Below are 27,911 nucleotides of genomic sequence, written 5' to 3'. Positions count from 1 at the left end.
CCTGCTGGTCAGGCTCCAAAAATACAGCCTGAAAAATCAGAGACACCCAGGAATCCAACCTGGGACTGAGTCTCCTTAATGCTGGCACAGCATGGAACGTTTCCTCTTCCAAGAAGCTGGGTAGATGCAGCTTTTCCTCACCCTCAGCTTCATCCCCAAGGGGTTGGCACTTCTTAAAGCCACCCCAGACCTTAAGGAGCAGGAAAAGATGCCCCAAAGCAAATCACCAGAGGAGAAGAGCTCCCAGGAGAGGGGACAGATTGCACCTGGGGTGGTCTGGCACCTTCTCATCATGGGGATGTCCATCTTCAGGGATCAGCAGAAGGCAGCAGTGCTGCTTCCAGCACTGAGGAAAAGGAGCTGAGGAGCAGCTGAGGTGCCAGCAGCAGAGCTGGAGACACCACCTAAGGCAAATTCAATGTGAAGTACCTGGGGCTGGGTGCTGTGCAGACCTTCAGGTATCTTTTCAAGCTGAGATGAGCAGAACCAACAAATCCAGCACCACTTTTACAGGTCTGCAAAACCTCAACTTGATGGGGAATCACTGCAAGGGATCTGGATTGGGTTTTTTTTTTTGGGGTTTTTTTTTTCTTTACTCAAGGGATCACTCCCTGAGTGAGACCTTCTCTGTGGGTGTAAAAGGAGAAAGCTACAGACCAGAGGGTTGGGAAATGGGGAGGAATAAACCCAAACCCAACAGTGTCACACAACCCAGCCCTCTTCCAGCAAAATCTTCCAGAAAGAGGTTTAATCATCTCCCTGCCATCCCTCTGCCCCACTGCTCTTCAGCCTTTGGATGCACTGGCCATATTCCTGCTCTGAAGATGACTCCCCCAGGCTGAGTGATGGTGCTGACCCCCCCTCCCCACCACTGCTACTTCTGCAGTCGAGTGTACACCAGGAATGCCACAGCTGAGATCACAGCAATGCCCACAGCTGGCAGGATGTAGGGCAGGGATGGTCCATTGCTGTCCCCTGGGGGGCTCCTGGCCTGTGAGGAGCTGCTTGCAGTGCCACAGCCCCTCCTGGAGTCAGGAACTGGAGGATTTCTGAGGGAATTGTCTCCATCTTGGAGGTTGCCCCCTGCCTCGAGCTGGGTGCTGGGGTAATGGTCCACGTGGACCTCGTGGGTGTGCAGGGAGGTGCTGTCCCAGTTTGGAAGTGGAGCTCCAGCTGCCTCTCCTCTCTTGGGGTCTTCAGGAGCCACTGGAGCTGGGAATGCTGAGGAGACCTGGAGATGCCCATCTCCTAAGCTTGAGCTATCTGTGCTGATCATGAGTAGGTCACTGCTCAAGGTGAAACTACTGGGAGGGCTCAGGGATCTGCCAGCCACCTCTGGGCTCTCCCTGGACATGGAGAGGACACCTGGCTTGCTAAGCTCCACATCCCTCTCTGCGTTGCTCCAAGGTGACCAGATGCTCCTAGAAGAGCTCACCCAGGATGCTCTCCTCCCAGTTGTGCCTTCTGAACTTCTTGCAGCACTTGGGACAGGGTCCACTGAGCCTTGGGGCACCTTTGGGAGACAACGAGAGGTCTGGGTGCCATAGGGAGCACCCATTTTGTCTGGTTTTGGGGCACCTACATCATGCAACAAGTCTACTTCAGTGCTATCTAACAGCAAGCTTGGTAACTTCCAAGTTACCAGGAGGTAACTTCCAAGGCCAGGAGGAGTGAGCAGGGCAGGAAGGAGGGGGGTGTGGGCTCCAGGGGGGCTTTGGGAGAGATAAGAGAAGGCAAACAGCAAGGAGAGAGGTGGAAAGAGGCACCTAGAAGCCAGAAGACTGACCAGCAAGTCAAGGAGGAAAAATAAAGAGTAAAATCCCTACAAACCTTGGCTCCCTTTTCCCAAGCTCCAGCACACAGCATGCAGGAAAGGATGTAAACACAGTGAGGTAAAAAGCTCTGAATAAACTCCCCCCCCAATCAAAATCTCACACTTCAGCAGCAAATTTCCCAGGCAGGGGGAGTTCTTTGAGGACCTGAATGAAATGGCAGTGGGAAAGGTCACCTACTTTCTCCTGGGTCAGCATGGAGGTCGTGGTGCTGGCTGCCTCCTTGGGCAGTTCTCTCTCTTGCACAGGAGGCTTCACAGAGGTGTCAGAGGGTGCAGAAACATCTCTGGGTGCAGGGGTAGGGACTGGGGTGACCATTTCCATCCCAGTGTCTGTGAGGGAGAAAACCAAAACATGGCATTCATCAGGAGAGTGTGTAAAAGGTGAGTTTTGCTCTTCCCCAGAATTCAGTGAACAGCCTGCAAAAACTGGAGGGAAAACCAAGGGAAAACAGACTGGCAGGCTGCATTTCTGCAGTGCCTTCCTGGATGAGGTCACTGGGGCCCAGGAGATGGGAGAAGAGATGGGAGACAAGAGCAGAGAGCTGTTCTCTGCACCTCCCTGAGCCCTCATGGGTGCTACAAAGTCAGATGACAACAGCCACAGCTACCACTGCTCTTTGGGAGGGTCCCCGTGGCCTCCTGGCACTGCCCTAACACCACATCCCCACCTTCTCTGCCACCCTCCATCTTCCCTGTCAAACACAGGAGGCACAGAATCATGGAAAAGAATCACAGAATCATTTTGGTTGGAAAAGACCTTTAAGATCACCAAGTCCAACTATTAACCCAGCACTGCCAAGGCCACCCCTGCCCCATGGCCCTCAGCACCACATCTCCAGGGCTTGGAAATCCCTCCAGGGATGGGGCCAGGGTCTGACAACCCTTTCCAGGAAGAAATTGTTCCCAAGCTCCAATCTAAACCTTCTGGCACAACCTGAGGACATTTCCTCTTGTCCCATCCCTTGTTCCTTGGGAGCAGAGCCCAACCCCCCCGGGCTCCAACCTCCTCTCAGGGGGTTGCAGAGAGCCAGAAGCTCTCCCCTCATCCCATCACTCCAGGATCAACCCCCCCAGCTCCCTCAGCTGCTCCTGGGCAGATTTGTGCTCCAGCCCCTTCCCCAGCTCCATTCCCTTCTCAGGACACTCTCCAACCCCTCAATTGTCCCACAGGGCACCAGGCAGCACCTTCAGCCCTGCTCCCTGTCAGCACAGTGACCACACAGCACTGCCAGGCAGGACACCCACCTCCATCTGCTCCGTGCTCCCTCTGCATCTCCCTCAGCTTCTGCTCCTCCTCAAACTGCTGCTGGATGAGCAGGGGGCTCTGCACATCCACGAAGCTCCCTGGGGGCTCACTGTGCCCAGAGCTGATCACAGATGGTTTTTTCACTGCTGAGCCTGGGGGCTGCAGCCTCCCACCACGAGGAACCTCTTCCTCCTCCTCCTCCTCCAGCCTCGGGGGTGACTCAGTGGAGATGTAGGAGTCTTCTTGGGGCTCATTCCTGGGCTGCTCAGGGCTGTGAGCAGCACCCACATCCTTGGGTGGAAGGGACCTGCCCAGACCCAAGCCCGGAGCCCCGCGGTGCAGGTGGTTGGCGTTCCCAAAGCACCCATTGTCCACACACACTGGGTGCTGCTGGCAGCTCAGCCAGTCCCAGCCCTGCTCCAGGGGGGCAGCTGGTGGCACTGCCACATTGCCTGCTCCAGGGGTCCCCACTGCCACCTGAGGGGTCTTGATGGTGTCTGGGAGATGCTCCTCTCTGCCCTGCCCGTCGCTCTTGGGCAGAGGTGGCTGTGGAGTCTCTTGCTCCAGGTGGTTTTTGGGGAGCTGGAAGGAAATGAGAGGTGTTAAATCACTGTGCCTGGGACAGACATTGGAATGGTCTCCCAGGGGAAGGGGTGGATTCCCTCCCTCTGGAAATTTCATGTCTCAGCTTGAAAGGATGCTGAGAGATCTCAGCTAAACAAGAATATGAGAAGGGTTGGACTAAATGATCCTTGAGGTCCCTTCCAACCTGGCATTCCGTGACCACTGGGCACACCTGAGAACCCAGAGGCCCAGGAAAGTGGGGTGGTGAAGGGGGATTCTCCTTGGCACCCACCACACAGCTTGGGGGGCTGTGGAGGAGAGGCTTGGACTGAGAGAGCAGCCCCTGCATCCCTGTCCACTGAGGGGAGGCAGGAGAGAGGAGCAGTGACAGTGGCAACACCTGGGCTCTGAGTTACCAGAGACAGCAGTGAGACCTTGCTTGGGGTGTCCCCAAAACAACCCTGGTTGTTTACTAAAGCTCCTGTCCAAAAGGGACTTTTGTGTCACTCACCAGTTCCTGCACTGGGACCCTGGCATCCAGGTCTGTGCTTGTGGTGGTGGCAGCACTGGGCAGAAGATGGGAATGGCCACTTCTGGGCAGGTCTTGGTGTGGCTCAGCCAACGGGGCACCTGGCACAGGATTTGAGCCTGGGGATGGTTTCTGGGCACTGCTGGAGGAGGTGGCAGGATGGGCACTGCTGGTTGCAGGAGGGAAGGAGGCAGCAGTGGGAGCTGGGGGACCTGGAGGAGCCAAAACAGTTTGTGAGTGGAGTCATCAAGGGAAAAAGCAGAGGATGGTGTGTGAGAGGATGAGGATGGTGTGTGAGAGGATGAGGATGATGTGTGGGAGGATGAGGATGGTGTGTGAGAGGATGAGGATGATGTGTGGGAGGATGAGGATGGTGTGTGAGAGGATGAGGATGGTGTGTGAGAGGATGAGGATGGTGTGTGAGAGGATGAGGATGGTGTGTGAGAGGATGAAGATGATGTGTGAGAGGATGAGGATGATGTGTGAGAGGATGAGGATGAGGATGATGTGTGAGAGGATGAGGATGAGGATGATGTGTGGGAGGATGAGGATGGTGTGTGAGAGGATGAGGATGATGTGTGAGAAGATGAGAGGGATGAGCCCCTCCTGCACCCTGCTCTGTCCTGACATCATCCAAACCTGCACCAACCCCTCACTCACCATTCCATCTCCCCTCCAGCCTCCTGCCAACCCAAACACCTCCAAATAATGACCCTGCCACCCTCAGAGTGAAGAACACCCCTGGGGTGTGACATTAACAAACACCCCCAGACCTCTGGGAAGCCGGGGGGGAGAGAGGCTCAGCAGACACCAGGAAACCTCATGCTCCAGGTCCCTATCTCCAGGTCCCTATCTCCACCAGAGCCCCTGAGGCAGCATCCCCCAGGGACCAGGGGGCTACCTACGAGGTTTCCAGGCATCATAGACGTGCTGCAGCTCATCAGCCAGATGTCCCGCGTTGTTCTGGCGCAGGGCACTGATGAGATCCAAAACCCAGCCCTGCCGGCACCTCAGGTGTTGGTAAAACTTATAGACGGTTGCTTGGCTCCCCCGTGTTTCCTCCCGGGCGTGAAGTTCATCCTGGAAAAAAAACCACAAGGGGGCAGCGATGAGAGGGGCTTTGAGGTAAAGTAGTTATCCCTCGCTGAGGGAGCTGGGGCTGTTTTTTATTTTTTATTTTTTTGTTTAAATGGATCTTTCCGGCTTGCCTCATTCTCACTGTAATTGTAACCTTTGGTTCTGGGTGGGAAGGCAATTATTTTGCAAGGCATGAGCAGTGGTAGGGGAGTGGGCTTTTGTTGCTGCTTCTGTCATCTCAGTGCTTGACAAGTCACTTCTCTTGGAGTCTCTTGTGTCTGGGAAGCTGGGGATAATTATCCTCGGAAATGAGGACACTGGACTTAATGGTGCATCTGCTTAGCCTTGCTTTTGAATTCATGAATGAGGAGAGAACTTTGAATATAAATGTGACTGTTGTGCATATGGCCTTTGAATGAGAGACAATTTTGGGGAGGTTTATATTTATTAATAAAAAAAAAAAAATTAAAATTAGGTCAGAACTGTAATCCCAGGGATCTTTGGGAAGCCAACCCTGGAAGTTCCTTGAGGAGTTTCCTTGGCTGAGGGAGCTGGGGGTGTTGAGGCTGGAGAAGAGGAGGCTCAGGGGAGACCTCATCACTCTCTCCAACTCCCTGAAAGGAGGTTGGAGCCAGGGGGGGGTTGGGCTCTTTTCCCAGGCAACTCTCAGCAAGACAAGAGGGCACAAGAGGTCTCAAGTTGTGCCAGGGGAGGTTTAGGTTGGACATGAGAAAGAATTTCTTTCTGGAGAGGGTGCTCAGCCATTGGAATGGGCTGCCCAGGGAAGGGGTGGATTCTCCATCCCTGGAGATATTTCAAAAGAGCCTGGATGTGGCACTCAGTGCCATGGGCTGGGAACTGCAGTGGGAGTGGAGCAAGGGTTGGACTTGATGAGCTCTCAGGTCCCTTCCAACCCAGCCCATTTTAGGATTCTAGGATTCCCCCAGGGAAAAGGGGGGAATTACCCTGTCGGCATCGGTCAGGCAGCGGAGGGAATCCGCCAGAGAGGCCACACGGATGTTCTTGAAATTGCTGAGGTTTTCCAAAATGTGGTGGTAGACTTTGTCCTCGGCGAAACCCATCCTGGCAAGGAAAAGAGAGGGAGAGATAACGAGGGCTGCTCCGCCTTTCCTGAGGAGTTCGGGGTTTTCCCGTCAGAGCTCGGCCCCGCCGTGGCGGCCATGGACATGGCAGGGGAAAAATCACTGCAAACAGAAACCAAACAAACCCAAAAAAAAAACAAAAAACAAAAAAACCCAAAACCAAACCAAAAACCCCGCTTCTGATTCTGCTTTCACCAACCCGAATTCCCCCCTGGAATCGCCCGCCCCGCATTTATTCTCACTCCTTTTCGGGATGGAGGGATGGATGGAGGGATGCCGGCCCAGACCTCGCGACACGGGGGTGACTCCAGGCGACGGGGGACGAGGCCGGGATCCCGCTGTAGGCCCTGGACCACAGCTTCTCCCCCCGATAAAACAGACGGAAGAGGAGAAGCCACCAAACCCCCTTCCCCCAGCGAAACAGCGGCCGGGGAAGGGGAGGCTGCGGCAGGACCCTGCCTGCTCCCTCGGCCCGATACCCCCCCTCTCCCCGGCCCACAGCGCGGCCTTCCCGCTCCCGGGGGAGGGCGACAGTGCCCTGGGGACTTTGTGCCCGGCAATAAAGACCCGGCCGGAGCTCGGTGAGCCCGGGGAGGGGGCTGCAGACCCCGCTTCATCCCCACCTCACCCCCCACAGCCCCCATACCTGAGCCCGCAGCCGCCGCCGAGCGCTGTGGGGAAGGCGCTGAGCCCGCCCCCTCCCGCCGCTGATTGGTCGCCGCGTACGCCCGTCACGGTGATTGACACCGAGGGGAGCAGCGCCCGCCCGCCCCTCCCCAGGGCGGTGGCGGGGCGGTACCGGCGGGACTGGGAAAGGGTGGGCGGAGGGAGGGAGGGAGGGAGGGGAGGCCTCCCGGAGGGGCGGGTTCGGTTCTGCGTCCCGAACCGCTGCCGCTTCCCGCACCGGCAGGTGGCAGCAGGGGAACGGGAACGCTCCCCGGGGCGGCCGGAGGAAGGAATCCCGCCCTTCACCCCGCCCCATTGGTCACGTCCCCTTCGCCCCGCCCCTTTCGCCCCGCCCCATTGGCTCCGCCCCGGTAGCCACGCCCCCTCCCCCCGCCCCGGCCCTGTCAGCGGCGCGGGCCCTGCATGGAGCCGCACCATGGCGGCGGCAGCGGCGGCGGCAGGAACGGGCGGGCGGCTGCCGGGGCGCCGCTGAGGGCCGGCAGCCCCGCGGCGGGGTGCTGAGGGGCGGCGGTGCCTTTCCCCCTTTCCCCTTACCCCTTCCCCTCCCCTCCTTTTTTATTTCCCTCCCCCCCCCCCCCCTCCTTCCCCTTCTCCCCTCTCCCCAGACCCCCGCGCCCTCCTCCGGGCGCTTCGTCCATGGTCGGGGCCGCCCGCCGCGGCCTCGCACCGGAGCCTTTGGGCGGAGGCGAGAGGCAGCGGGAAAGGAGGAGGAGGAGGAGCCGGTGAGAGACCCGCAGGTGAGAGATCTCCGGGCGGAGGGGCGGGGGACGGGCCCGGGGTTGTTATGGCGACGCGGGGGCTCCTGGAACGGGGGAGGAAAAGGGGGGGGAGAGGCCGGGCGGGGCCTCCCCGGGGCTGCACCACGCGTGTCCGCGGCCTCTTGCGTGGGGTCCCCCTGCTTCCCTTCCTCCTTCCCGCGGGTTTGAATTTTTAATTAGCAGTTCAAAGCGAATCGCGCGTTGGTAGGAGGCGAACGGAATTCCACTCGCGGGGGTTCCCCACCTCCCACCCCGCCTTCCTGGGGGTTCATCCCCCCCACCCTCCACCCCGGGGATCCGCTCCCAAGCACCCATTGAACCCCACGATCCATCTCCAGCCGTCTCCTTGCCGCAGGATCTCTGGGGACACTTGGGGGGCTGGGGCTGGGGCTGGGGCTGGGCCCCCCCTTCATGAGTGGGGAGCACACCGGACCGACCCCCCCCAGGGTTGGCCCCAAGGGCTCCTCGGTGGCTTTTGGCCTCTGCTGGGGACTTGTGGCTTCTTCTCAGGGGTACAGCAGCCCCCTGGGCTCATGGCCTGGCTCCTGCCCTGTGCCATCCCTCAGGGAGATGCTCCAAGCTGGAATTTTGGAAGGGACACCCCTCCTCACCACGAGATCCAAGGGACACGTCCTCCTGTCCTCACCTGGAGGTCTGGGGACAGTGTCCCCTCCTCACTGCAAGGGCTGTGTCCCCTCCTAGCTGTGTCCCCTCCTCTCTGCAAGCTTCAAGGGCCACACTTGTCCTAAAATCCAGGAGCCACATCTCCTACTTGTGATAAGACCCAAGGATCATGTCCCCTCCTCACCTCGAGGTCTAAGGACCATGTCCCCTCCTTGCTAAGAAGTTCAGGGATCATGTCCCCTCCTCAGTGGTGGCCTTGCTCATCCCAAATGGGAAGGGATGGATGGGCTGCCAGGCTCTGGGCTCTCCCATGCTCTGGTAGATGTGTCCTCCTCGGCCAGTGCTTGCTTATTTCTGATCTTGGATGTCATCAAGGGTGGAAAATGTGACAGGAAGGAAGGGAGGCTTTTTTTTTTTTTTTTTCTCTCCTCCTGCTAAATATGGACTGACATTAAAATCCAAATAACTCGTCGTGAAAGGAATCCCAGCCCCTGTTTGCTGGAGGAGGGGCAAACGATGGGATTTTGGGCTTTTCTGCTGCCAGGTTCCAGCTGGGAAGTTTCGCAAGGAACGGTGGGGTCCTTGCTGGGAGCCTCAGGAATTTACTTTGCTTGATCTCCTCGGTACATTACACTAAAAAAAAAATAAAATAAATCAGTCATCCCTTCTCTGCCTGCCCAATGATGAGGGAAACCTTGCTGTGAGGATGCTTTAGAAACATGAGGGGTTTTTTTCCTCTCCTGTACAAGGACAAGAAACGAAGGGGTGCAGACAAATACAAATGCAGCCCCAACAGGAGGTTTTTTTTTGTCTCTTTATTTTAACTCCTGTTGCTGCTGCAGCTGGTGGCAGGGAAGGAGGTGCAGGGGGTGGCTACAGATGATGATGATGATGATGCACAGGGAGCTGCTGGGTTTGCAAAGAGGATTTATGTGTCTCCTCCATCAGAAATCAGATGCAAGCTCATTCCCTTATTCCCAAAGTGGGCTTGGGACACCAGCTTTGTCCTGGCCTCTGGGACAGGCAGCAGGATCCTGGAGATGGTCACAGCTCTGCCATGACTTTGTGGTCAAGGTGAAGAGGCAGGATGGGTTTTTTTTGGGGGGGCAACATAGAGCAAAGCTTGGCTGGGAGCAGGAGGTGACTTGGTGTCTGTGGTGAGCAGAAAATGGGCTCTGCCACGTTCCCCCTCCACGTGTTCCTCTCCAGCCCTCTTGGAGAGCTTTTTCTGGAGGGTGTGTGTGGGGGGGGAGTTGTTGTCTGTGGGAAGCTCCAGGGCTTTTGCCTGATTTTTTATAAAAACAGTTTGTTAAAGCAGTTGGGGGGATACTGGGAAGTGCTGAAAAGAGATGTTTCCCATTTCCAGGGGCACTGCTGTCCCTGGCATGGGTGCAGCTGCATTGTTTTCAAGCTAATGGGCCACATAGCTCTGCTCCTCTGAAATGTCACTCCCAAATACCCCGACGCTTTGTGTCAATCCTTGAGATTGGTCCCAGTCCAACATCAACATCCTTGTGGAAGAGTACTTTGGATTCCCTCTCTCCCTGCCTCCTCCAGCCACCGACCTGCAGCTGTTTCTCTTCCAGCTCTCACTGTTGGCAGCAGGATGGTGGCTCCCAGGTCCAGTGGGAAGGGTGCAGGTTGCTTCACCTCTGCTGTGACCATTTTTGGGGGTGCTGAGCCACCCCCATGGTCTGCGTGATGCCTGGAGCTGCTGGTGGGTTATTCCAGGTAGAGCAGAGAGCCCTTAGGTGGGGTCAGGAGCAGCACAGCAGATGCCTGAGGTGCTGTCTGGGATTTTATTCTTGGGTGTTACACGAGAAGGGGGTCAGGCTTCACTGCTGCTTTCTGGTCTCCTTCACAAATCACATTTTCTTCTTGAAATTAAAAATAAATCCCCTGGGCTTTCCTGTCGAGGTGGAAATCATCTGAATGTCCCCAGGTCCGTGAGCATCTCCTGAGGACAGGAAGAAACACTCAAGAGAAGAGGTAGGAAATGTCCACGTTTAGAGCAGGGGGCTGATTCATCTCCCTGCTCTTAACTCTTTCCCTCCTCCTTTTGGTCAGACTCAGCTGGTTTAAAATCATGGAATTTGCTGAGTAGGAAGGGACCCATCAGGATGATGGAGTCCAACTCCTGCCCCTGTGTAGGGCACCCCAAGAACCACTCCGTGTGCCTGAGAGCAGCATCCAAACGCTTCTTGATGCTTTATTTCCAGGCTTGGAGGCTGAGGAGAACATCACCAGCTCTCCTCTAGCTGGATCACAGAATATTCCTGGGGTTTGGGGTGGAAAGGGAATGTTGGGGGTGTGTGGTTATCCCATCGGATAACCGGAACGCCGGCAGTCACGTGAGGTAGGATTAATATTTAATATATGGGGTATGAACTACTGTGCTTAATCACTGTCTGAAAGGCTCAGGAAGAGATTTACCCATCAGCAAATGATTCCTGAACTGTCCAGAATGATTTCTTGCATCTTCCATTGGAGCATCTGATCCTCAGTGTTGCCAGAGGCTGGGCTGAGCCTGTTCTGCCTGCTGTCTCTAACGTCTCTACGTGGGTAGTGTGGCTTTCATCACGGGTGCTTTCTTCTCATTAAGCTCATAAAAAAAATAAAAAACAACCTGGAAACCCTTTTTCTCTGGTACAGCTCACATGGCTGTGTGTCAGCCATAGTACCTGGCAGTGCTTGAAACTCAGGTGTGTGGCCAGAGCTCGTGGGAAATGTGTCTTGGGCTCAGCAGACACCCTCACTGTACATTTGCCCAGCCACAAGCCCAGAGCTGGCTCATTCTGACTTTTCTCTGGCCAGCAATCATCAGGAGACCATGAATTTCATCTGTGTCCTCAGCAGTGTCCTGGAAACCCTTGTGACAGCAGTGCTGCTTCCCATGTCTGCCCCACGTGGGGTTTTCTGGCAGCATGAGGTGTTTTGGGGCACAACACCCCTTGGGGTTGGGTGCTGCTGTGTTTATAGGGAGAGGAAGGTGGTGGTGGGAGACACATCAGGGCATACAAATAATTCATTTCCACAACCACACGTCCTCCAGGCACCACACACTGACAGCAGTGGCCACTTGTGGGATGGGCACCTCTTCCAAACCCTGATGTCCAAACCCAGCCCTGGTCCTCAAGCTCACCACCCAGTTGGAGCCACCCCAGTCCTTCCAGTTGGTGCTGAGCTGGGATGAGGTTGGGAAGCAGAGGTAGAGGTCTCTTTGTTGCTTTGGTGGGACTACCAGGGCTCATCCCAACTGGAGAGTTGTGTCTTCCCAATGGGAATCCCTGCTTTAGGCTATGGGAGGGTTCATGCCTGTGTCCCCCTTCCCTCTGTGTCTGAAGTCACCACAAAAGCATCACCTGTGGCCACCAAACCCACTTTTGCTGGGCTTGCACACGTGGTGCTGCAGATTTGATGGTGGAAGTTGCAACAGCTGAGCATGGGTTGGGTTTTGGCACGTTGGTTATTTAAGAAATCCTGGTGGCTACTGTGAAGCAGGCGTGGAGTTTTGTTTCAAAATTGGGGTGGGTTCTGCTTTTCCCCCAAAGCAGCTGTGGGAGAACACCCCTTGTATTCCCTGTGCAAACAGATCACTTGCTTAGGCAGGGAGTCCTCTTGATTCCCAAATAATTTGTCATCCTAATTCCTTCCTGTTGAAGAATCTCCATTTTGCATGGAATAATTAGTACTAATTTGGAGCTGGGATAGGAAAGAAGAGTTCTCTGACTTCAGAGTAGACAAGAGCATCACCTCCATGAGTCAGGTCATGCAGGGCCATCCCTCCTCTAAAGCCAAATTAAAACCTGGATGTGAGACCAAACACCCTGGGTCATTAGGAGGGAGCAGGAGATGGAAGTGTCACCAATTTTAAACCTTCTCCTCCTGCAGGCAGCCAAGGATTTCTGTGGTGAGGGGGAACAGACCACCACCACCTCCTTCCTTCTTGGCTAACACCAAGGAACAAATAAACAAAAATATTCCCACCACACCGATGTGGAAAGCTCTTTCTTGAGCTGGTCTGGCCTCTCTGTGTGTTCCTGGCATCCCAGCCAAGTGCTTGAGACCTTTTTATTGCTGGAACAAGGACTTCCACATCCTGCCTCAGAGTCTAACTTGAGCTGAGGCTATTTTCTGGTCCTTCCGGGAAGACATCCCTGTTTTCCTTTCCTTTGCATGGCAGAGGGAAGCCAGCCAAAAGCCTTCCCAACCCCCACCCCCTGCCTGTTGGAAGAAGGGGAGGTGCATGCAGCTTTTTTGGTGTTCACCTGGGAAGCACAAGAGGAATTCCAAGGTGAAGGAGCTGCAGGCAGCATCACCCCTGCCCATCTTGCAGCTCTGCTGGGTTCATCATTTCTGGGGGGAGAGGTCAGGTACCTCTAAAAACCTTGGCTGCTGGATGCCTGCAGGGTTACCTGTGGAGTTTTAGGACCTTTATTCATAATGTGGGGGGGCCCAAACTGGTGTTTGATGCTCCAAGATAGGGAGAAAGCTGTTAGAGGCTGCTGGCAGCAGGGCTGTGGTTCTTGCAGCACCATAAGAGTGTTAAAAACAGAGTGCTGCATGTTCCAGCTTGTAGGTTTTGTGTGTCTGAGTTAAGTCATAGGTGACAGGAAACCTTAATTCAGGTATGAGCAGTGAATCAATCAGCACTGGGTTGCTCTGTGGCTGAACCAGCCCCTTCCTGGGATGACTCCCTTCCTCTTCTCCTGCCTGATGTTTCGAAATAACCTCTCCGAGTTAGGATTGTTCTGATGATCTAAAACCCAAGGGTTTTAGCTCACTTTGGTCTCCACCCCGTTAGCAGTGACCTTGCTCCAGGGCTGCAGAGAGCTGCTGACATTTCTGGTTTAACTGCTGAAGGTAGGGATGTCTCCCTGGGTCTCTGCTCAGCTCCAAGGAGTTGGGGCTCTCCTGAGCAGAAGGCAATTTGTGGAGGATTTCCCTAAAACTGACACCCAACCATCCTCACTCCTTTTTGCATCCAGAGTCTCCTCTTCTGTTATTTTTAGTGTGTGCTCTGGTGTGCTCATCTTCAGCTTTGGCTGACCAGTTGGTAGGAAGATCAGAGAAGGTGTGAGTGGGATGTTGTAAGCAGCTTTTGGGGTTTCCCTGGAGCTTTGCTGCCTTTGGGAATGCTGATAATAGCTGCAACAAAAGGGTTCAGCCACAGTGGTGAACTCTGTGGTACTTGCAAAGCAAGAAGCAGATTTTTCTTTGCTCCCTGGGACTGTGTGGGCTCTGTGCCTTCCTTGTCACCCTGTGTTTTCCAGGCTGCTCTCTCCATTCATACTCTGGGGATTTCAAACTCTTGGTTCACAACTTGCTAAGGGCTGGTATTACTGATTTCTGGTTGTAAATTATGTCTTGGTGCATGTCAGGGAGCAGTCTGCAGCCAGGACATCTGTTCCTGACCTCAAAGAGCCTCGAACCAATCTCTTGGTTCCCATCTCTTACTTCACCCTTTGGATCAGCAATCCTGTCCTGGGAGCTTTGAGGTGAGCACTGAAGTGAGAAGTGATGGGGTGATCCCAAGAGAGCTCTTGGGAAATCTGGGGGAGGTTCTGTGTGATCACCTTCATTTAAAGATTAAAAAAGAAAAAAGAAAAAAAAGAAAAAGAAAGAGAAGGGGAAGGGGAAAGGGGAAAGGGGAAAGGGGAAAGGGAAGGGAAAGAAAGGGGAAAGGGAAGGGAAGGGGAAGGAAAAGAGGAAAGGGAAGGGGAGGGGAGGGAAGGAAAGGGAAGGAAAGGAAAGGAAAGGAAAGGAAAGGAAAGGAAAGGAAAGGGGAAAGGAAAGAGGAAAGGAAAAAGGAAAGGAAAGGAAAAAGGAAAGAAAAAAGGAAAGGAAAGGAAAAAGGAAAGAAAAAAGGAAAGGAAAGGAAAAAGGAAAGAAAAAAGGAAAGGAAAAAGGAAAGGAAAGGAAAGGAAAGGAAAGGAAAGGAAAGGAAAGGAAAGGAAAGGAAAGGAAAGGAAAGGAAAGGAAAGGAAAAAGGAAAGAAGGGGAAAGGAAAGGAGAAAGGAAAGGAGAAAGGAAAGGAGAAAGGAAAGGAGAAAAGAAAGGAAAAAGGAAAGGAAAAGAAAGGGGAAGGGAAAGAGAATGGGAAAGGAAAGGGGAAAAGGAAAGGAAGGGAAAGGGGAAAAGGAAAGGTGAAGGGGAAGGGGAAGAGGGAAGGGGAAGGGAAAGGGGGAGGGAAAGGGGAAAGGAAGAACCTGCATAGACCTGGAGGTCAGTGCACTTCATGCAGGAAGCTGTGTGCTGTAGCCATGCTTACTCCATCCCCAAAAGGCTCTGCTGGTGCTGTGCAGACCCTGAGCAGGGACAGGAGGAGAACTGGAGATGGAGGAAGAAGCAGCCTGGCTGGGCAGTGGGATAAGTTCATGGAGAAAAAGCCAGGAAGGCAGCTCAGGGCTACCTGCTGGTGGCCCAAGAGGCTCTGCTAAACCTGGGTTGCAGAAGTTATTACAGTCCTGACACTCCTAAAGGTTTCTAAACAGCAGAAACCCACAAATAAATCTTGGTGAGTAAGAAGAGAAATATGAAGGACAGGATTTTCTTTTCTTTTTTAATTAAAAAAAAAAAAAAAAAAAAGCATTTTAGTGGCTTATGAAGATTCCAGCAGGGCTCTGGGAATAGGCAGCCTCTTGTTCCAGGCACCACTCATCTAGCACAGGGATATCCTGGCTCTCAACCTCAAGGTTTTGTGGTCCCATAAATTTTTCTGGTGATAGCGTTGTGGCAGGACAACATGCAAAACTTTCCTGCTGCTCTACAATTGGAGTCATGTTTTTGTGTTTTTTTATCATGCCAGCAGATAATCATCTCCTCTTTGTTCCAAAAGTGAAGCTCTTATGGGTAGGTTTGAGCAGCCTGGAAATAAATCTGTTCCCATGTGTTTTCCAGGGGTGTTTAACACGTGGTGTCTCTCAGAGCTTCTGGATTTCACACTCTTGCAAACTGGACACTCTGGGATGTGAAAGCTCAGAAGTAAAACTTTAGGCCCACTCTCAGCTCTGCTTGGATGTATTTGGTCTCTAACTGAGAGTTTGGGTTTCCTCTTTCCCTGTTTTTCTGCCTTGCTGGATCAGAAGGGCAGTGCTGTAGCCTGCCCACTGCTGCAGCTTCACCTCTGCCTCCTAAAAGACATTAATTCCCCCCATGCTAGGCCTGAATGATGAATTAGAGATGAAAGGAGACGAGTTAGAAATTAATAATAAATTGAAAAGCATGGATAATCCTCATGATTTTCTCTTGAGGAGGCTTTAAATCTCTTTGCCCACAGCCAGAGAGATGTTTTTAATCCCAGGCGCTGTGTAGAATTTGCATTCTCATTCCAGTAGCAGGATGGGGATGCCAGGTGGGATCTTTGGTTGACTCCATCCATGGCAGCAGCTTGTTTAGCTACTCAGCTTGCTGGAAAACTGTGGGGTTAGAGAGGTTAAATTCTTTTTCTAAGGTTTTGTAGGAACAGATGGATGAGAAATGAGAAGACTCAGTTTTGATCAGTGACGTTTTCCTACGTTTTGGTTCCACTTCTTCAAAATCTTTCTGCTGGGCAGTGGTCTCCAATAGCTTTATATTTAATTTTTTTTTTTTTTGCATTGTTTTAACCTTTTGAGAAGTGTAGTGAATGCAGCTTGCTGTGTAGAGGGTGGATTTGTATTTCAGTCCTCAGCTGGGCTCTGGAAGTCTGCACGGGCTGGTGAGCTCATCCAGAGCAAGCTGCAGAGGTTTCCCGTGGGGCTATGGGAGAACCTCTTCCACAGCACTGCCTTTTGGAAAAAAACCACTCAATTCATCTGCTGTCTTTTCTCTACCTGGCTTGATCTGCAGGGGTTGTGTAAGAGGTTTGTTGGTTTGCTCCAGAAGGTACTTGGAGGTGCAGTCTGTGACCCAGCCATTGGTTTGGGGCTGTACTTCTTGCCAAGCTGAGCAGAGGGCTCTGGCCTCCCAGAACCCAACATCCAAACAAATGAGGAGTTTTTACAGAGGGAAACTGAGGTGTGGGCTGGCTGACAGGCAAAGGCAGCTTTGGAAACATTAAGATAAATCTCTTCACTCCTGGGAGGTAACTTAAATGCAGCAGCATCCTTTCTCCTATCTTAAAACATGACTGAAGGAGACAAGGGGTGGGCAGCTCTCCACAAACCCAGACTCTAAGAGCATCTCCTCATGCTTGGCTCCTCTTGGCATGTAGAGGAAGAGCAGATCTCCCATCCCCTCCTTAACTGAGGCTCCAGAGGGGCTGACAAACCCAGCATTTTCCACTCTGGGTCCATCAGTATGTTGAGATGGTTTGGAGGGTCCCCAAAGTGTCTCCATCCCTCTGGGTTGCTATTGAGAGGGTCCTGGCAGGAGGTCACATCCCTCAGGCCAGGGCTGCAGGGAACTTGTAGTGATACAGGAGTGAAAAAGCTGTTGCAGGTGCATCCCACAAAGGTGATCTGATCCTCTTAGGAGAGGTTCTGTATCTGAGGAGCTGAAATTGCTTCTCTTATCCCATGTCTTATCCCCTGCAGGGCAGTGGGTCTGCTCTTTGCCTTCCTTAAAATCTGTTAAAGTGCTTTCACTGCCTCTGCAGAGGTGGTTGGGGGTTTTTTTTGTTGTTTTTTTTTTTCCCCAGGATATTCTGGGGATGGTGTTGGAGTTTACATAACTTCCCATGTGTTGCCCTCTTCGTGTAGGAACAGGGAGAGAGATTGTGAAACGCAACGGGTTGCTTTCAAAAGCTGATACCCTCAGCTGGGCCTTGGCCTATTTTTGGCAAAAAAAGAGGAACCCTGAGAGCCTCCTGTCCTTATTTTCTCCTTTGGACAGCTGAGTGAGCAGCATGGGACACAGCACCTGATGCTGCCCCGTTGCCCAATGCTGTGATGCTCCTCTGAGAGGAGCTGTCAGCAGGCTGGAGAGAGGCAAGTGCTGCTGGGGAGGGTGGTGGTTTCCCCATGGAAGATCTGCAGCACTTTGCATCATTCCCTGCAAATCCTTTCTCCTTTCCAAAGCCACTGCCTGGCACAGAGGTTGGAGGGTTTGGTGAAGCTGGAAGTCAGTGTTAGCTGAACCAGTTTGTTGAACCAGTTTGCATGGTCTCAGTTCTTGTGTAGATTGAAGGGGGCTGAGGGTGCTTGATATCTCTTGGAAGAAGGTCCTTTGGCTCCTGTGGGACACAGGCTCAGCAGCTGGTAAGAGATTCCTGGCTCTCATTTGCTGCAAATTCAGAAGAAGCCATTCACCCACCTTCCTGGCCCATTTCTGCTCATCATTTTGGAAGTGGGTTCAGTCACAAGTGTCAGAGCCACTGTAGGTGTGATGCCTGCAGAGTTTGCAGCTTGCCTTGAAGAATGAAGCAGCATGAAATGAGGGTATCCAAACCCATCCATTTCCATTCCCACTCCAACCCACCTGGAGCCAAGCCAAGGAGCTCAGCCCCCAAAACCCCTCCAGTTTTGTAAGGTTGAGAAACTGCCTTTTGACTCTGCAAGCTGTGCTTGTTTGAGTGGTGGCTGGAGAAGGAAGAAGCTTTTGCACAACTACATGGGAGAGGTGGAAAGTCCTGGAGGGAAAAAAGTGTTTCAGAGATGAGCCAAGCAGGTCTGGTGGTGGTTTGGTGGAAACTCCAGCCAGGGTTTCTCAGCAAGCAAAGAAGCATCAGCAGTGATGGGAAACCTGAGCTCCTCAGCATCCAAGTCCAGGAATTGACCTATTCAATATTGTGGATTTTTTTTTTTAAAGTTACTGCAAGATCATGACTGTTTTTAGGAAGCCAAGGACTTTGCAGTTGCTCACTGCTTGCTCAGCTGCTTTCATCTGGAGTGTCTGGAATGATTTCAGTTTTGTGAATTTAGAGTTGCCAGCATGGGATCTTTGGAGATGAATGTTTTTGGAGACTTTGAGGAGTGGAGGGCTGGTTCCCAGCAAGGTGGTACTGTCCATCAAGCTGGTTTGGTGGTTGTGGCATCATTAAAGGTGACCAAGCCCTGGACCAGGTGCCAGCAGCCTTTGGGTTTAAAGACCAAACCTGTGGGTCTGTCCTGCAGTACAGGAGTGAGACACCAAGAAGCTGTTTTCATCTGCCCACTCTGAGCTGCTCTGGGGTCTGCCCCTCCATCTCCACAGCCAAGATGAGTTTGGAGTAAGGTGTTAGCAAGCAGAAAGCCTGGCAGTGCTGCCCTTTCCCCCCTTGTCCTCCTTTGCATTTGCAAAGCTCTTCCATCAATCACCTCAGCTGACAAAATCACACTTATGGCAGCCACTTGCCTGCTTAATTCTTCCACTCGTAGTTTTTCTTTCCTCTGGGCAGGGCTGTTTCTTAGCAGCTTCAAGTGCAAAGATTCTGATTTATGGAGTCTTTCCTGGCTTCAGTGCTGAAACTCTTCAATATTCCTGTCTTCTCTGAGCTCTCTTCCATGAACTCTCCTTCACTTGTCATCCTGCTCCCATTTATCGACGCCTGCCATGCTGACAGATTTTCTGCCTGGGGTGGGACTTGGGCTTTTTCTCTCGTGTCTGCTGTCCCCAGGGACAAGGGAAGAGTGGTGAAATGCAAGGAGGAGTTGGTGCTTCCATGCTTGGTGAGAAATGCCAGCTCTTGAAATCCTCTAAGCCTGAAATCTCTTGCTTGGAGCAAGCTGTGTCTGACAGTGCTGATTGTTTCCCACCCCACTTACCCCCTGCCCAAGTCCACTCCCTCTGAAGTGGTTCAGCTCACTTCAGGTAATGGGCAGCTGAAAAAAAAAAAAATAAAAACCAACACTTTGGGTTTGTCCTAGCAGAAAACATGCTGCAGAGGATTCATAATTAATAATAAGCTGCTAAACCTTGTCAGCTTTGATAGCCAGGCACGTGCTACTCACTGAACTCAGTGGTTTATTCTCATCCTATAACCTCCCTTTAACCTTCCTGTTTCACTGTTAATATTTGTACTTACTGCTTAATAACTGGGGGTCTCAGGCACAGCAGGGTTGGCTCAGGAGTTGGAAATTGGTTGAGCAGGAGGCCCATTGCCCCAGCATCACAAGGAAATTGAGGTGTGAGGAGCTGGTTGGTTGTTATGTGATGATGGAAGATGAGCTGATGGAAGATGTAGGTGGTGTTGTTTTGGTGAGTTTATTTTTCTGTTCTCTCCTCCCTGCACGTGTTGGACCACATCTGAGGATTTGGGAAAGGCAGCTCAGCTTGCTTAGCTTGGCATAAAATCACCCTCCCTGGCAGGGCACCCTGGCCCAGCTGATGTTTGGGCAGGTAGCAAGGTGAGATGTCCCACCACAGCTGACACAGAGCCTGGCATGGGTGGCTGTGAGAAAGTCTGGGATGAGGAGGTGGAAAAGAAAGGAGAGGTGTCCTGTGGGATCACCTTCTCCCAGCTCCTGCTGTGCCTGACTCTTGCCTCTTTGTAAACTGAAATGAAAATGTGGAAAGCAGATGTGACCTGAGGATGTTATCTTGTTTAACTATCTACACCCAGATGTTTCCAGCTTGTAGTGCTGATTTGCACTCACACTTATCCAAGATGTTCACTGCCTTCATTTCTGGGAAGATGAGTCAAACTGACCTTAACATCAGTTGTTTGATTCCTTACTTGCCTCAATCCTACATCTCGTGCATCCAGGTAGCACAAGACTGTCCATACCCAAACTGTCCACCCCATGTAAGAATCTCCTTGTAGTGAAGATTCTCCATTAACTGGAGGAGAGGACTGAAAAGCAAGAAGAAAACTGTTTTGAAAGTAGTCTCTATTTCAGGGCAAGTCCTTTCCAGGGGCTTTGAATCATGTCCTGTTACCAAGACAGTATGAATGGCTTTCTCTCAGGGATGTTCTTCTCTCAAGACTGCACACGCCTTCCATAAATTTCCTTGGCACGTGACTGCTGAACACTGGAGGACTGGGATGAATTTTTTTAACTGCTTTTGAAAGGCAAGCTGTTCTCTCAGCCTCTTGCAGAATCACTGGGACAGGAGATGCTGTAATCAGGCTGCAGCAGTAATTGCATTTGTAATGTGAAAGACAGATCGGAGGCTAAAATTCTCCTCCTTGACTGGCTCTGGGGGGACTCAAGGTAGTAAAAAAACCAAACAAACCAAACCCCAAAAAAACCCCCAAACCGTGGCTTTTGACATTTGAAATCAGTCTGGGCAAAACATTAGGAAACAACATACTTGAGGGGACAAGATGATCTAATACAGCTGACTTTAAAGGAACATGCTCCTGTGGAAACTTGTTTCTGTGCCTCTTCCAAAGCACTGCCTGCTGCCCCCATCCCCCTGCTCCCCACCCTCTGTACCACCTCAGCTTAGTCAGCAAGTTCTAGTTACATTTTTCTCCTACCTTGTATTTTATGCATCTACCTGGGTTAGCTCCATTCCTCAGTAACCAGTTCCTCTCCAGAAAAAAGGCTTCCAGGATACTACCAGCAACTTCTTGTCTCTTTTTGGAGGAAAACCTTTTAACGAGGTTGCCCAGATCTTGACTATTCCTGTCGAGCAGCCAAGGCTTCCTGCATTGGTTTGACCTTCTTGGGATGGAGTTCCAGCCACCCACATGCTCTGTCTGCCTTTAGCTTTGGGAGAGAGCTCTGGAGAACTGGTCTGTGCCATGGGATTTCACCATCACTGCTTTGTTGTTCCTCTGACATTCCAGTTGCAACGTGTGACGATCCCAGTGTAGCAACTGGGATTTACAATCCAAAGCTCTCTGCTCTTTAATTCTCTTGAATTTGGTGGACTGTAGAGGTGGGATGTCCCCAGAGCTCTGAGAAGTCACCACTGAAGCTCGGGGACAGGGGTAGGGATGCTTCTGTGATGGCAGAAGAGGAAAAAATACTCTGCGAGGTTGTTTTTTCTCAGGAGGAGCAGGTTTTCTCCTCTTTATGCTTTCAGCTGGATTTCCCCAGCTCCTAAGTCTCAAAACTTCTCACAGATCTAAAACCTGAGGAGAAATCCTCTTAAAAACCAGAAATGGGATGTAACCATCTTCCCCACTCCTCCTCTTTCCCTGAGGGAGCAAGGTGGTGCTTTGTGTACATGAAGATCTTTTGTCTTCAGGTGTGCCACTGTTCTGAACTCAGATGCATCTTTCATGGCACACTGGCTGAAATCCCTGCATTACCTTGCCTGCCCCTTCTCCTTACCTCTTATCCATCTCATTTTCAGTTGCAGAGGTTGCTTTGTTGGGGTGTCACAGGCACTTGAAGGGCTTCTCCATCTCCCATTCTGGGCTCTGCCGCTGACCTGTGGAATGCTGGAAGTGTTCTGTTAATTTTGATTTAATTTTAATTAATCAAAACTGTTGATTTGGTTGCTCACCTTTTCCTTTTGTTGAAGCTTTGAAGACCAAGGTGCTTGTTTGTGAGAGCATCTGGATGTTTCCATTTGTTGGGACTCAACAGGATGTGTTTTCTCTGCTTGTTGTTTCCAAAAGAAGGACCAGAATCAAGACTTTGTCTGAACTTGGAACTTGTAATATCTTAACTCTAAGTGATGGCCTTAGCAAGCCATGCCTAGTCACTCCACAGATAAATCTTTATAAGGATTTGCACCACAGAAGTTCAAACAAGTGGATTGCAAAGTCACCTAAAAGGCAACAGAATAAGAAACATTGGCTGTTAGGAAGGTAAGGCTTTAAAAGTAGATAAAACACCTATCTGTAGGCCACGGGGGAGTAGTGACTACAACTTTATAGCAAACTCATGCCAAAATCTTGTGTTTGCTCCTTGGGATAAGGCCTTGGTGTCTCAGGACTACTCGTGGCAGGCTGAGCACTCATCCTTTACTTTGTTCATCACTTCTTCCCAAGAGAAGGACACGGACAGGAGCATTGAGCCTCCAGGTGCTGGAGGCACCTTTTGGCTGGTCAGCATGTGGGAATGTCTGTATGGAAAGTGGCACTTGTGGAGATGGGAACCATCCCGACTGAAGCCAAAGCAGATGGGAGGCACAGACTGAACCAGCCTGGCTAGTTTAAACTTTATTAATTAGACACGTTATCGGTCGGAGTCATCTGTATTTTCTTCCCTTTTCTCTTTCCAAACCAGTTCTGCTGCTTCTTTGCCTGCAGAGGTACTAATGAAGAGCTGAGGTTGAGTCTTGAGGACTGACACAACGATGCTTGTTTGTCATGGTCTCTATATTAATAATGCTGGAAAAACTTGGGGGTGAAAACTCTGTGGGAACTGTGGGTATCATCATTTTGGGAGCTGATGTCCTGGGTGGGACATTCTCCTGCTCTGTGCTCTTTGGAGCCACCTCCAGCCCATGTCTTGAGCTGTGTTGCTGCCTGCTGTAAGGTGCTTGAAATCTCACAGGGATCAGAAAAGCATCTGGATAAACTCCTGGGAGGAAAGTGCAAAGATCCCAGGGCAGAAGCAGTTGGAGACTGGGAAGTGTTCTGGGGAAGATGGTGCATGGGGAAAAGTTGGGTTCCCAGACCTGCTGCTGTTGGAGGTATTGAATTAAAGGCATCTGAGTTGTGGTCCATCCACTGTGCTCATTTGGACTGTCTCAGGCTGTAACTAAGCACACTTATTTTTAAAAATCTGCTGAAGGGGGAAAAAAAAACCCCAAAAACCTTTTGGAGGTGAAAGCCCTCAGGTGGGAGGTGGGAATAGAGACTTCCCTGGATTGGACTTCAGTCCCCCAGTGTGTTGCTACATCCTCTGTGGCACTGCCCTGATCTGCAGGGGGTTGTAGAACCCCCAAGGGGTTGTAAAACCCTCCAAGTGTGCCCATGGCTTCTAAATCCCTTCAGGTGTGGGGTGCCTCTGGCTGAGGTGGGAGATGGAGGTGCCTGGTAAAGCCACCCTGTGCCCAGAGATCCATCTGCCAGGGGTGTGGGGCTGTTCCACAGCTGCTACAGGGGAGGATTGTGGATTTGCTTCATCCCTAATGCTTTTCCAGGGAAACTTCTCCTCTGAATGAGCTGCAGCATCAGCCCTGCACAAACGATGGGGTGGAGGGGGAGCTTGATGGCTGTTCCTGATCAGCTTGGATATTACACAGATCCCTTCCCTGCCAGCAGGACAAGCTGATGACTCTATCCAGGCTCTTCCCTTACAGCATTTATTATCCCTGAAGTCCTTTGTGGATGCACAGCTTCTTCCTGGGATGCTGGTGTCTTTGTACCAGCAAATTAATTGAATCCCTGGGCACGGGGATGTTTCCTGCATCCTTTTTTTGAAGCCCCAAAATCTACCTCGGGTGCTTTGCTGCTGCTGCAGATCCCTGATGCTGAGCTCCCCTGAAGCCAGGGGAGGTTAAGTGGCAGATAAACCTTTGGGATTGCTTTCAGGCTTGGGGCTGGGGAGATGCAGATGCTGAGAGGGCTGCTGGAGTCATTTTAATTGCAGGTTGTTTATCATCCTTCCTGCAAACACAGCAGGAGATTGCTGCTGCTTCTCTGGAGCCTGGAAGCCTTGCAGCACCCTGCCCATCCATCCTGGAGGGAGATGAGGAGCAAGTTCTGCCCTGCTAGGGAGCTCCCTGGGGTTTATTTCCAGCTGAGGATGAAATTTTGCTCAGGGTCCTGTGCTTCCCTCTCACCTCGTGTCAAACCTGAATGATTTTTGGAGCAGGGTTTTGTAGGGCTGAGGCCTTAAAGCAAGCAGCCCTGTTGCTAAGGGAGGGGGTGAAAAAAAAAATAAAATAAAATCAAAGCTCAGGAATACAAATCTTCAGCTGTCCAATGTTGTAGATAACATTGAGTCACTGCTGAAAGCCTCAAAGCAAAACAGATGTTCAGTTTCTAGTGACTAAGTACCAAAGGTACCAGATGAGCAAAGTTTTAACTCAAGTATTTAATTTGTGGTTGGTAACTGAGACAAAGCATGAGCAAACAAGGTGCAATGCAAAAACGAGCCCCAATTCTGTCTTAAAATTGCTTGCATGTGTTCATTAAAGCTTTTTTTTCATTTTTTCTCCCCCTTTTTATTTTTTATTTTTTTGTTTAAATGGATCTTTCCGGCTTGCCTCATTCTCACTGTAATTGTAACCTTTGGTTCTGGGTGGGAAGGCAATTATTTTGCAAGGCATGAGCAGTGGTAGGGGAGTGGGCTTTTGTTGCTGCTTCTGTCATCTCAGTGCTTGACAAGTCACTTCTCTTGGAGTCTCTTGTGTCTGGGAAGCTGGGGATAATTATCCTCGGAAATGAGGACACTGGACTTAATGGTGCATCTGCTTAGCCTTGCTTTTGAATTCATGAATGAGGAGAGAACTTTGAATATAAATGTGACTGTTGTGCATATGGCCTTTGAATGAGAGACAATTTTGGGGAGGTTTATATTTATTAATAAAAAAAAAAAATTAAAATGAGGTCAGAACTGTAATCCCAGGGATCTTTGGGAAGCCAACCCTGGAAGTTCCTTGAGGAGTTTCCTTGGCTGAGGGAGCTGGGGGTGTTGAGGCTGGAGAAGAGGAGGCTCAGGGGAGACCTCATCACTCTCTCCAACTCCCTGAAAGGAGGTTGGAGCCAGGGGGGGGTTGGGCTCTTTTCCCAGGCAACTCTCAGCAAGACAAGAGGGCACAAGAGGTCTCAAGTTGTGCCAGGGGAGGTTTAGGTTGGACATTAGAAAGAATTTCTTTCTGGAGAGGGTGATCAGGCATTGGAATGGGCTGCCCAGGGAAGGGGTGGATTCTCCATCCCTGGAGATATTTCCAAAGAGCCTGGATGTGGCACTCAGTGCCATGGGCTGGGAACTGCAGTGGGAGTGGAGCAAGGGTTGGACTTGATGAGCTCTGAGGTCCCTTCCAGCCCAGCCCATTCTAGGATTCTAGGATTCTAGTCTGGGTTTCTCCAGTGAGAAACCTGCAGCACCCTGTGGCTGTTTGGAGCACAAGTTCTGCATCCCTACTTGCTTCTCAAACCTGTGCAGGGGAGTGAATGATGTGTTGGGAGAGGATAAAAAGGAAGGAATTGTGTCCTGGTCACTCTTCTCCTCAGTGGCTTTCTCCAGTCCAATGAATATGTGATGTAAAACACATGAAAAAGCCCTGAGATAAAGAATCATGGTCAGAACTCCTCTCCTAGATAAGTCCATTAATCATTACACTGTGTGCTTTCTGCTGTAGTTATTTGCATATTTGGCTGCTTAACACCCAAGCATCATCAGGGAAGGAGAGAAAAGACCACGGGCTGCACTCCCTGGGATGTGGAAAAAGGTTTTGAACTTCAGAACCCAAGTGGGGGCTGAAGCCAGGGCTCCATCTCACTGGCCTTGCATGATTTAGCTTTTCTTATGAGCAAGTTCTAGATGGTTCCTATTAAGAAAAAGGATTTTTGGATCACTTCTGAGGGTGCCTCCCTTTAGAGGCTTTTTCAGGAGCCTGGATGCACTTCATCTCCCATCCCACTTAGGGGAAGAGGGGCAGACACCAAACCTTCTTGGCGCCTTATTTCACTTAATTCTTGCATTTAATTGTTCTTGATTGGGCTTTTAAGAGAGTCTCTGCCAAAAATCAAGCAGCTAAAAATTAAAGTAATTATTGTGGTGATGGAAGCAATCAAAGAGGCCATCGGGTTCCCTGTCTGGGTGCTGTGGTGGAAAAGAAGGGGCTGGGTTTGAGCTGATCTCTTGGGACACACTGTGCTCTAAGAGTTAATTTGTGCCCCCAGCTTCTCTTCTATCTTTGAGTAATCCATTTGTGCTGGAAGTGAATGGCAATTTCTTGCAGTGAGGACAGGCTTCACTGCTGGGGAAAATGATGGATATTTATCATCCAGGTAGCTGATGTTCCCTGTGCCAGTTCTATTTGTTGTTTATCAAAACTAAAATCTTGCCTGTGTGAGGTTTTGTAGTGACCCACAAGTATTTTTCTTTCTTCCCTATGTGTCTCAAGAAGGCTGAGTAGATAAGTGTGAGATTCTCAGGCTTTTTTGAGCCAAAACCATAAATACAGGTAGGAGATGGAGCAGCTCATCTTGGAAAACATTTCCAGCCCCTTGATGGATGAGAAAATCATCAGAGTGGTCAGCATGGGTTCAGCAAGGAGAAGTTCTGCTTGACCAACTTGAGAAACTTCCATGATGAAGGGATTGGCCAGGTGGATGAGGGGTTGAAAAGTCCACAGGGTGGTAACAAAAAGACTCCAGTAACCACCAGTTGACCCCAGAGGTCAATACTGGGTCAATTCCTGTTTAGCATCTTCATGAATGACCTGGGAGAGGAGGCAGAGTGCACCCTCTGCATTTTTGCTGACAGCACCAAACTGGTGTCTGACTGAAAGGTTTGGTTGATGCTCTGGAGGGTCATGGTGCCATCCAGATGGATCTCATCAAACTGGAAAACAGGATGGCAGGAAAGGACCTGGGGGTGCTGGTGGACACCAGGTTGACCATGAGCCAGCAATATGTCCTTGCTGCAGAGGAGGCCAGGGGTCTTTTGGGCAGAACATTGCCAGAAGGGTAAGGGAGATGATCCTTCCCTCTGCTCAGCACTGGGGACACCACACCTGGGGCACTGTGTCCATACTGGGCTGCCCAGTACAAGAGAGGCAGGGACATACTGGGGAGAGTCCAGCCAAGGGCCATGGAGATGGTGAAGGGACTGAGAGAGCTGGGGCTGCTCAGGCTCTTCCCAGAGACAGGAGAAGAGGGAATGGGCACTAACTGAGAGCCAGGGGACATCAGAGAGCACTTCTTGTCTCTGAGGGTGGCTGAGAACTGGCAGAGGGGTCGTGGGGTCTCCATCCTTGGAGCTTTTCAAGAGCCATCTGGAAGCAGAGCTGGGCAACCAACTCTGGGTGGCCCAGAGGGCAGGGCTTGGGCCAGATGATCTCCAGAGGTGCTCTCCATCAATTCTGGGACCCTGAGACAGGGAGGCTGAGGAGAGGAGCCTCTGAGACAGGAGGTCCTCAGGAGAACCAGGGATGGGCTGAGCCCTCTTTGGGGCCATGACTGTGTGCAGGAGTGCAGATGGTTTGGGATCATCCAGCACCATATGCTCACTTCTTCTCTGTTGGGTAGAGTATAAATGGGAAATAGCTTAATAATTCTTCTGTTGCTGATTTGGATTAATTTGTATCTCTGTGCTGTGTGGTTTGGTTTTTTTTTGGTTTTTTTTTTTGCTTGCTTCCTCCTTTCACCTTCCCAGATGTCTCCTCAGAGCAAACTTCCGTGACTCTTATTGTTCTGCTTGTTTTCATTCTCCTTCTTGGGTAAATGTATTTTTTTTTTTTTATCTAAGTGTGGTTTCCTAGAACTCTGAGAAGTGCATTTTTGAAGCATTAGTTGCAAAAGAAAGGAGAAGGACTCTTAATTCAGGTGCATTTCTCCCTTTATCTAATTTTCAAAGTGACTGAAGCCACAAATAAATCATGCTAATTTCTCCTGCCCTCTGTGAGTGCAGGACCAACCTGTTTCAGAGCAGCATTTTTAGTGCTTGCTTTTGTCTGCTAAGGGGGAAGATGAAAAGCCCTTTGCCTTCCCAGCACTAACCTAGCTCCCACAAATTGCAGTCTCTGCTCCCATCTACCACTAAAACCCAAAGCAAACAAAGATTCTTGC

General features: G+C 51.2%; 2 protein-coding genes across 6 annotated transcripts in view; one reads left to right on the top strand and one right to left on the bottom strand.

Annotated features, from left to right (window-relative positions):
• Nucleotides 1-731: 731 nt before the first annotated feature.
• MAVS (mitochondrial antiviral signaling protein) lies at nt 732-8,628 on the bottom strand. 3 transcript variants are annotated; one of them, XM_071753165.1, is made up of 7 exons: nt 8,607-8,628; nt 6,216-6,333; nt 5,079-5,253; nt 4,156-4,385; nt 3,080-3,662; nt 2,013-2,164; nt 732-1,513 (listed from the first exon to the last, which is right to left on the bottom strand). In XM_071753165.1, the coding sequence occupies exons 2-7, from the start codon at nt 6,330-6,332 to the stop codon at nt 875-877; spliced, it is 1,896 nt and encodes a 631-aa protein (XP_071609266.1). In that variant the 5' UTR covers nt 6,333; nt 8,607-8,628; the 3' UTR covers nt 732-874. The 3 variants fall into 3 exon arrangements, with proteins under 3 accessions (XP_071609266.1, XP_071609267.1, XP_071609265.1); XM_071753166.1 differs by lacking the exon at nt 8,607-8,628 and adding an exon at nt 7,000-7,097; XM_071753164.1 differs by lacking the exon at nt 8,607-8,628 and adding an exon at nt 6,641-7,007.
• The window catches only part of PTPRA (protein tyrosine phosphatase receptor type A), a 118,948-nt gene continuing 98,500 nt past the window's right edge, over nt 7,464-27,911 (top strand). For 2 of the 3 annotated variants that reach the window (XM_071753162.1, XM_071753161.1), the window contains exon 1: nt 7,638-7,777. The gene's annotated coding sequence lies outside the window, so the exon portion shown is untranslated. Of the gene's footprint in view, nt 7,778-27,911 lie in introns of all 3 variants that reach the window. The other variant, XM_071753160.1, reaches the window with a different exon arrangement.

The sequence above is a fragment of the Heliangelus exortis genome, chromosome 10 (assembly GCF_036169615.1).
Source record: "Heliangelus exortis chromosome 10, bHelExo1.hap1, whole genome shotgun sequence".
Classification (NCBI taxonomy): domain Eukaryota; kingdom Metazoa; phylum Chordata; class Aves; order Apodiformes; family Trochilidae; genus Heliangelus; species Heliangelus exortis.
This window is presented reverse-complemented; position numbering and strand designations above follow the sequence as displayed.

What these genes read in the sequence shown, in the direction of transcription:
- MAVS (XM_071753165.1), bottom strand. Translation starts at nt 6,332, where the DNA reads ATGGGTTTCGCCGAGGACAAAGTCTACCACCACATTTTGGAAAACCTC. An exon ending in GGGTCCCAGTGCAGGAACTG is followed by an intron (nt 3,663 to 4,155) that starts GTGAGTGACACA and finishes ATTTCCTTCCAG; the next exon opens with CTCCCCAAAAACCACCTGGA. An exon ending in CCATGCTGACCCAGGAGAAA is followed by an intron (nt 1,514 to 2,012) that starts GTAGGTGACCTT and finishes TGTCTCCCAAAG; the next exon opens with GTGCCCCAAGGCTCAGTGGA.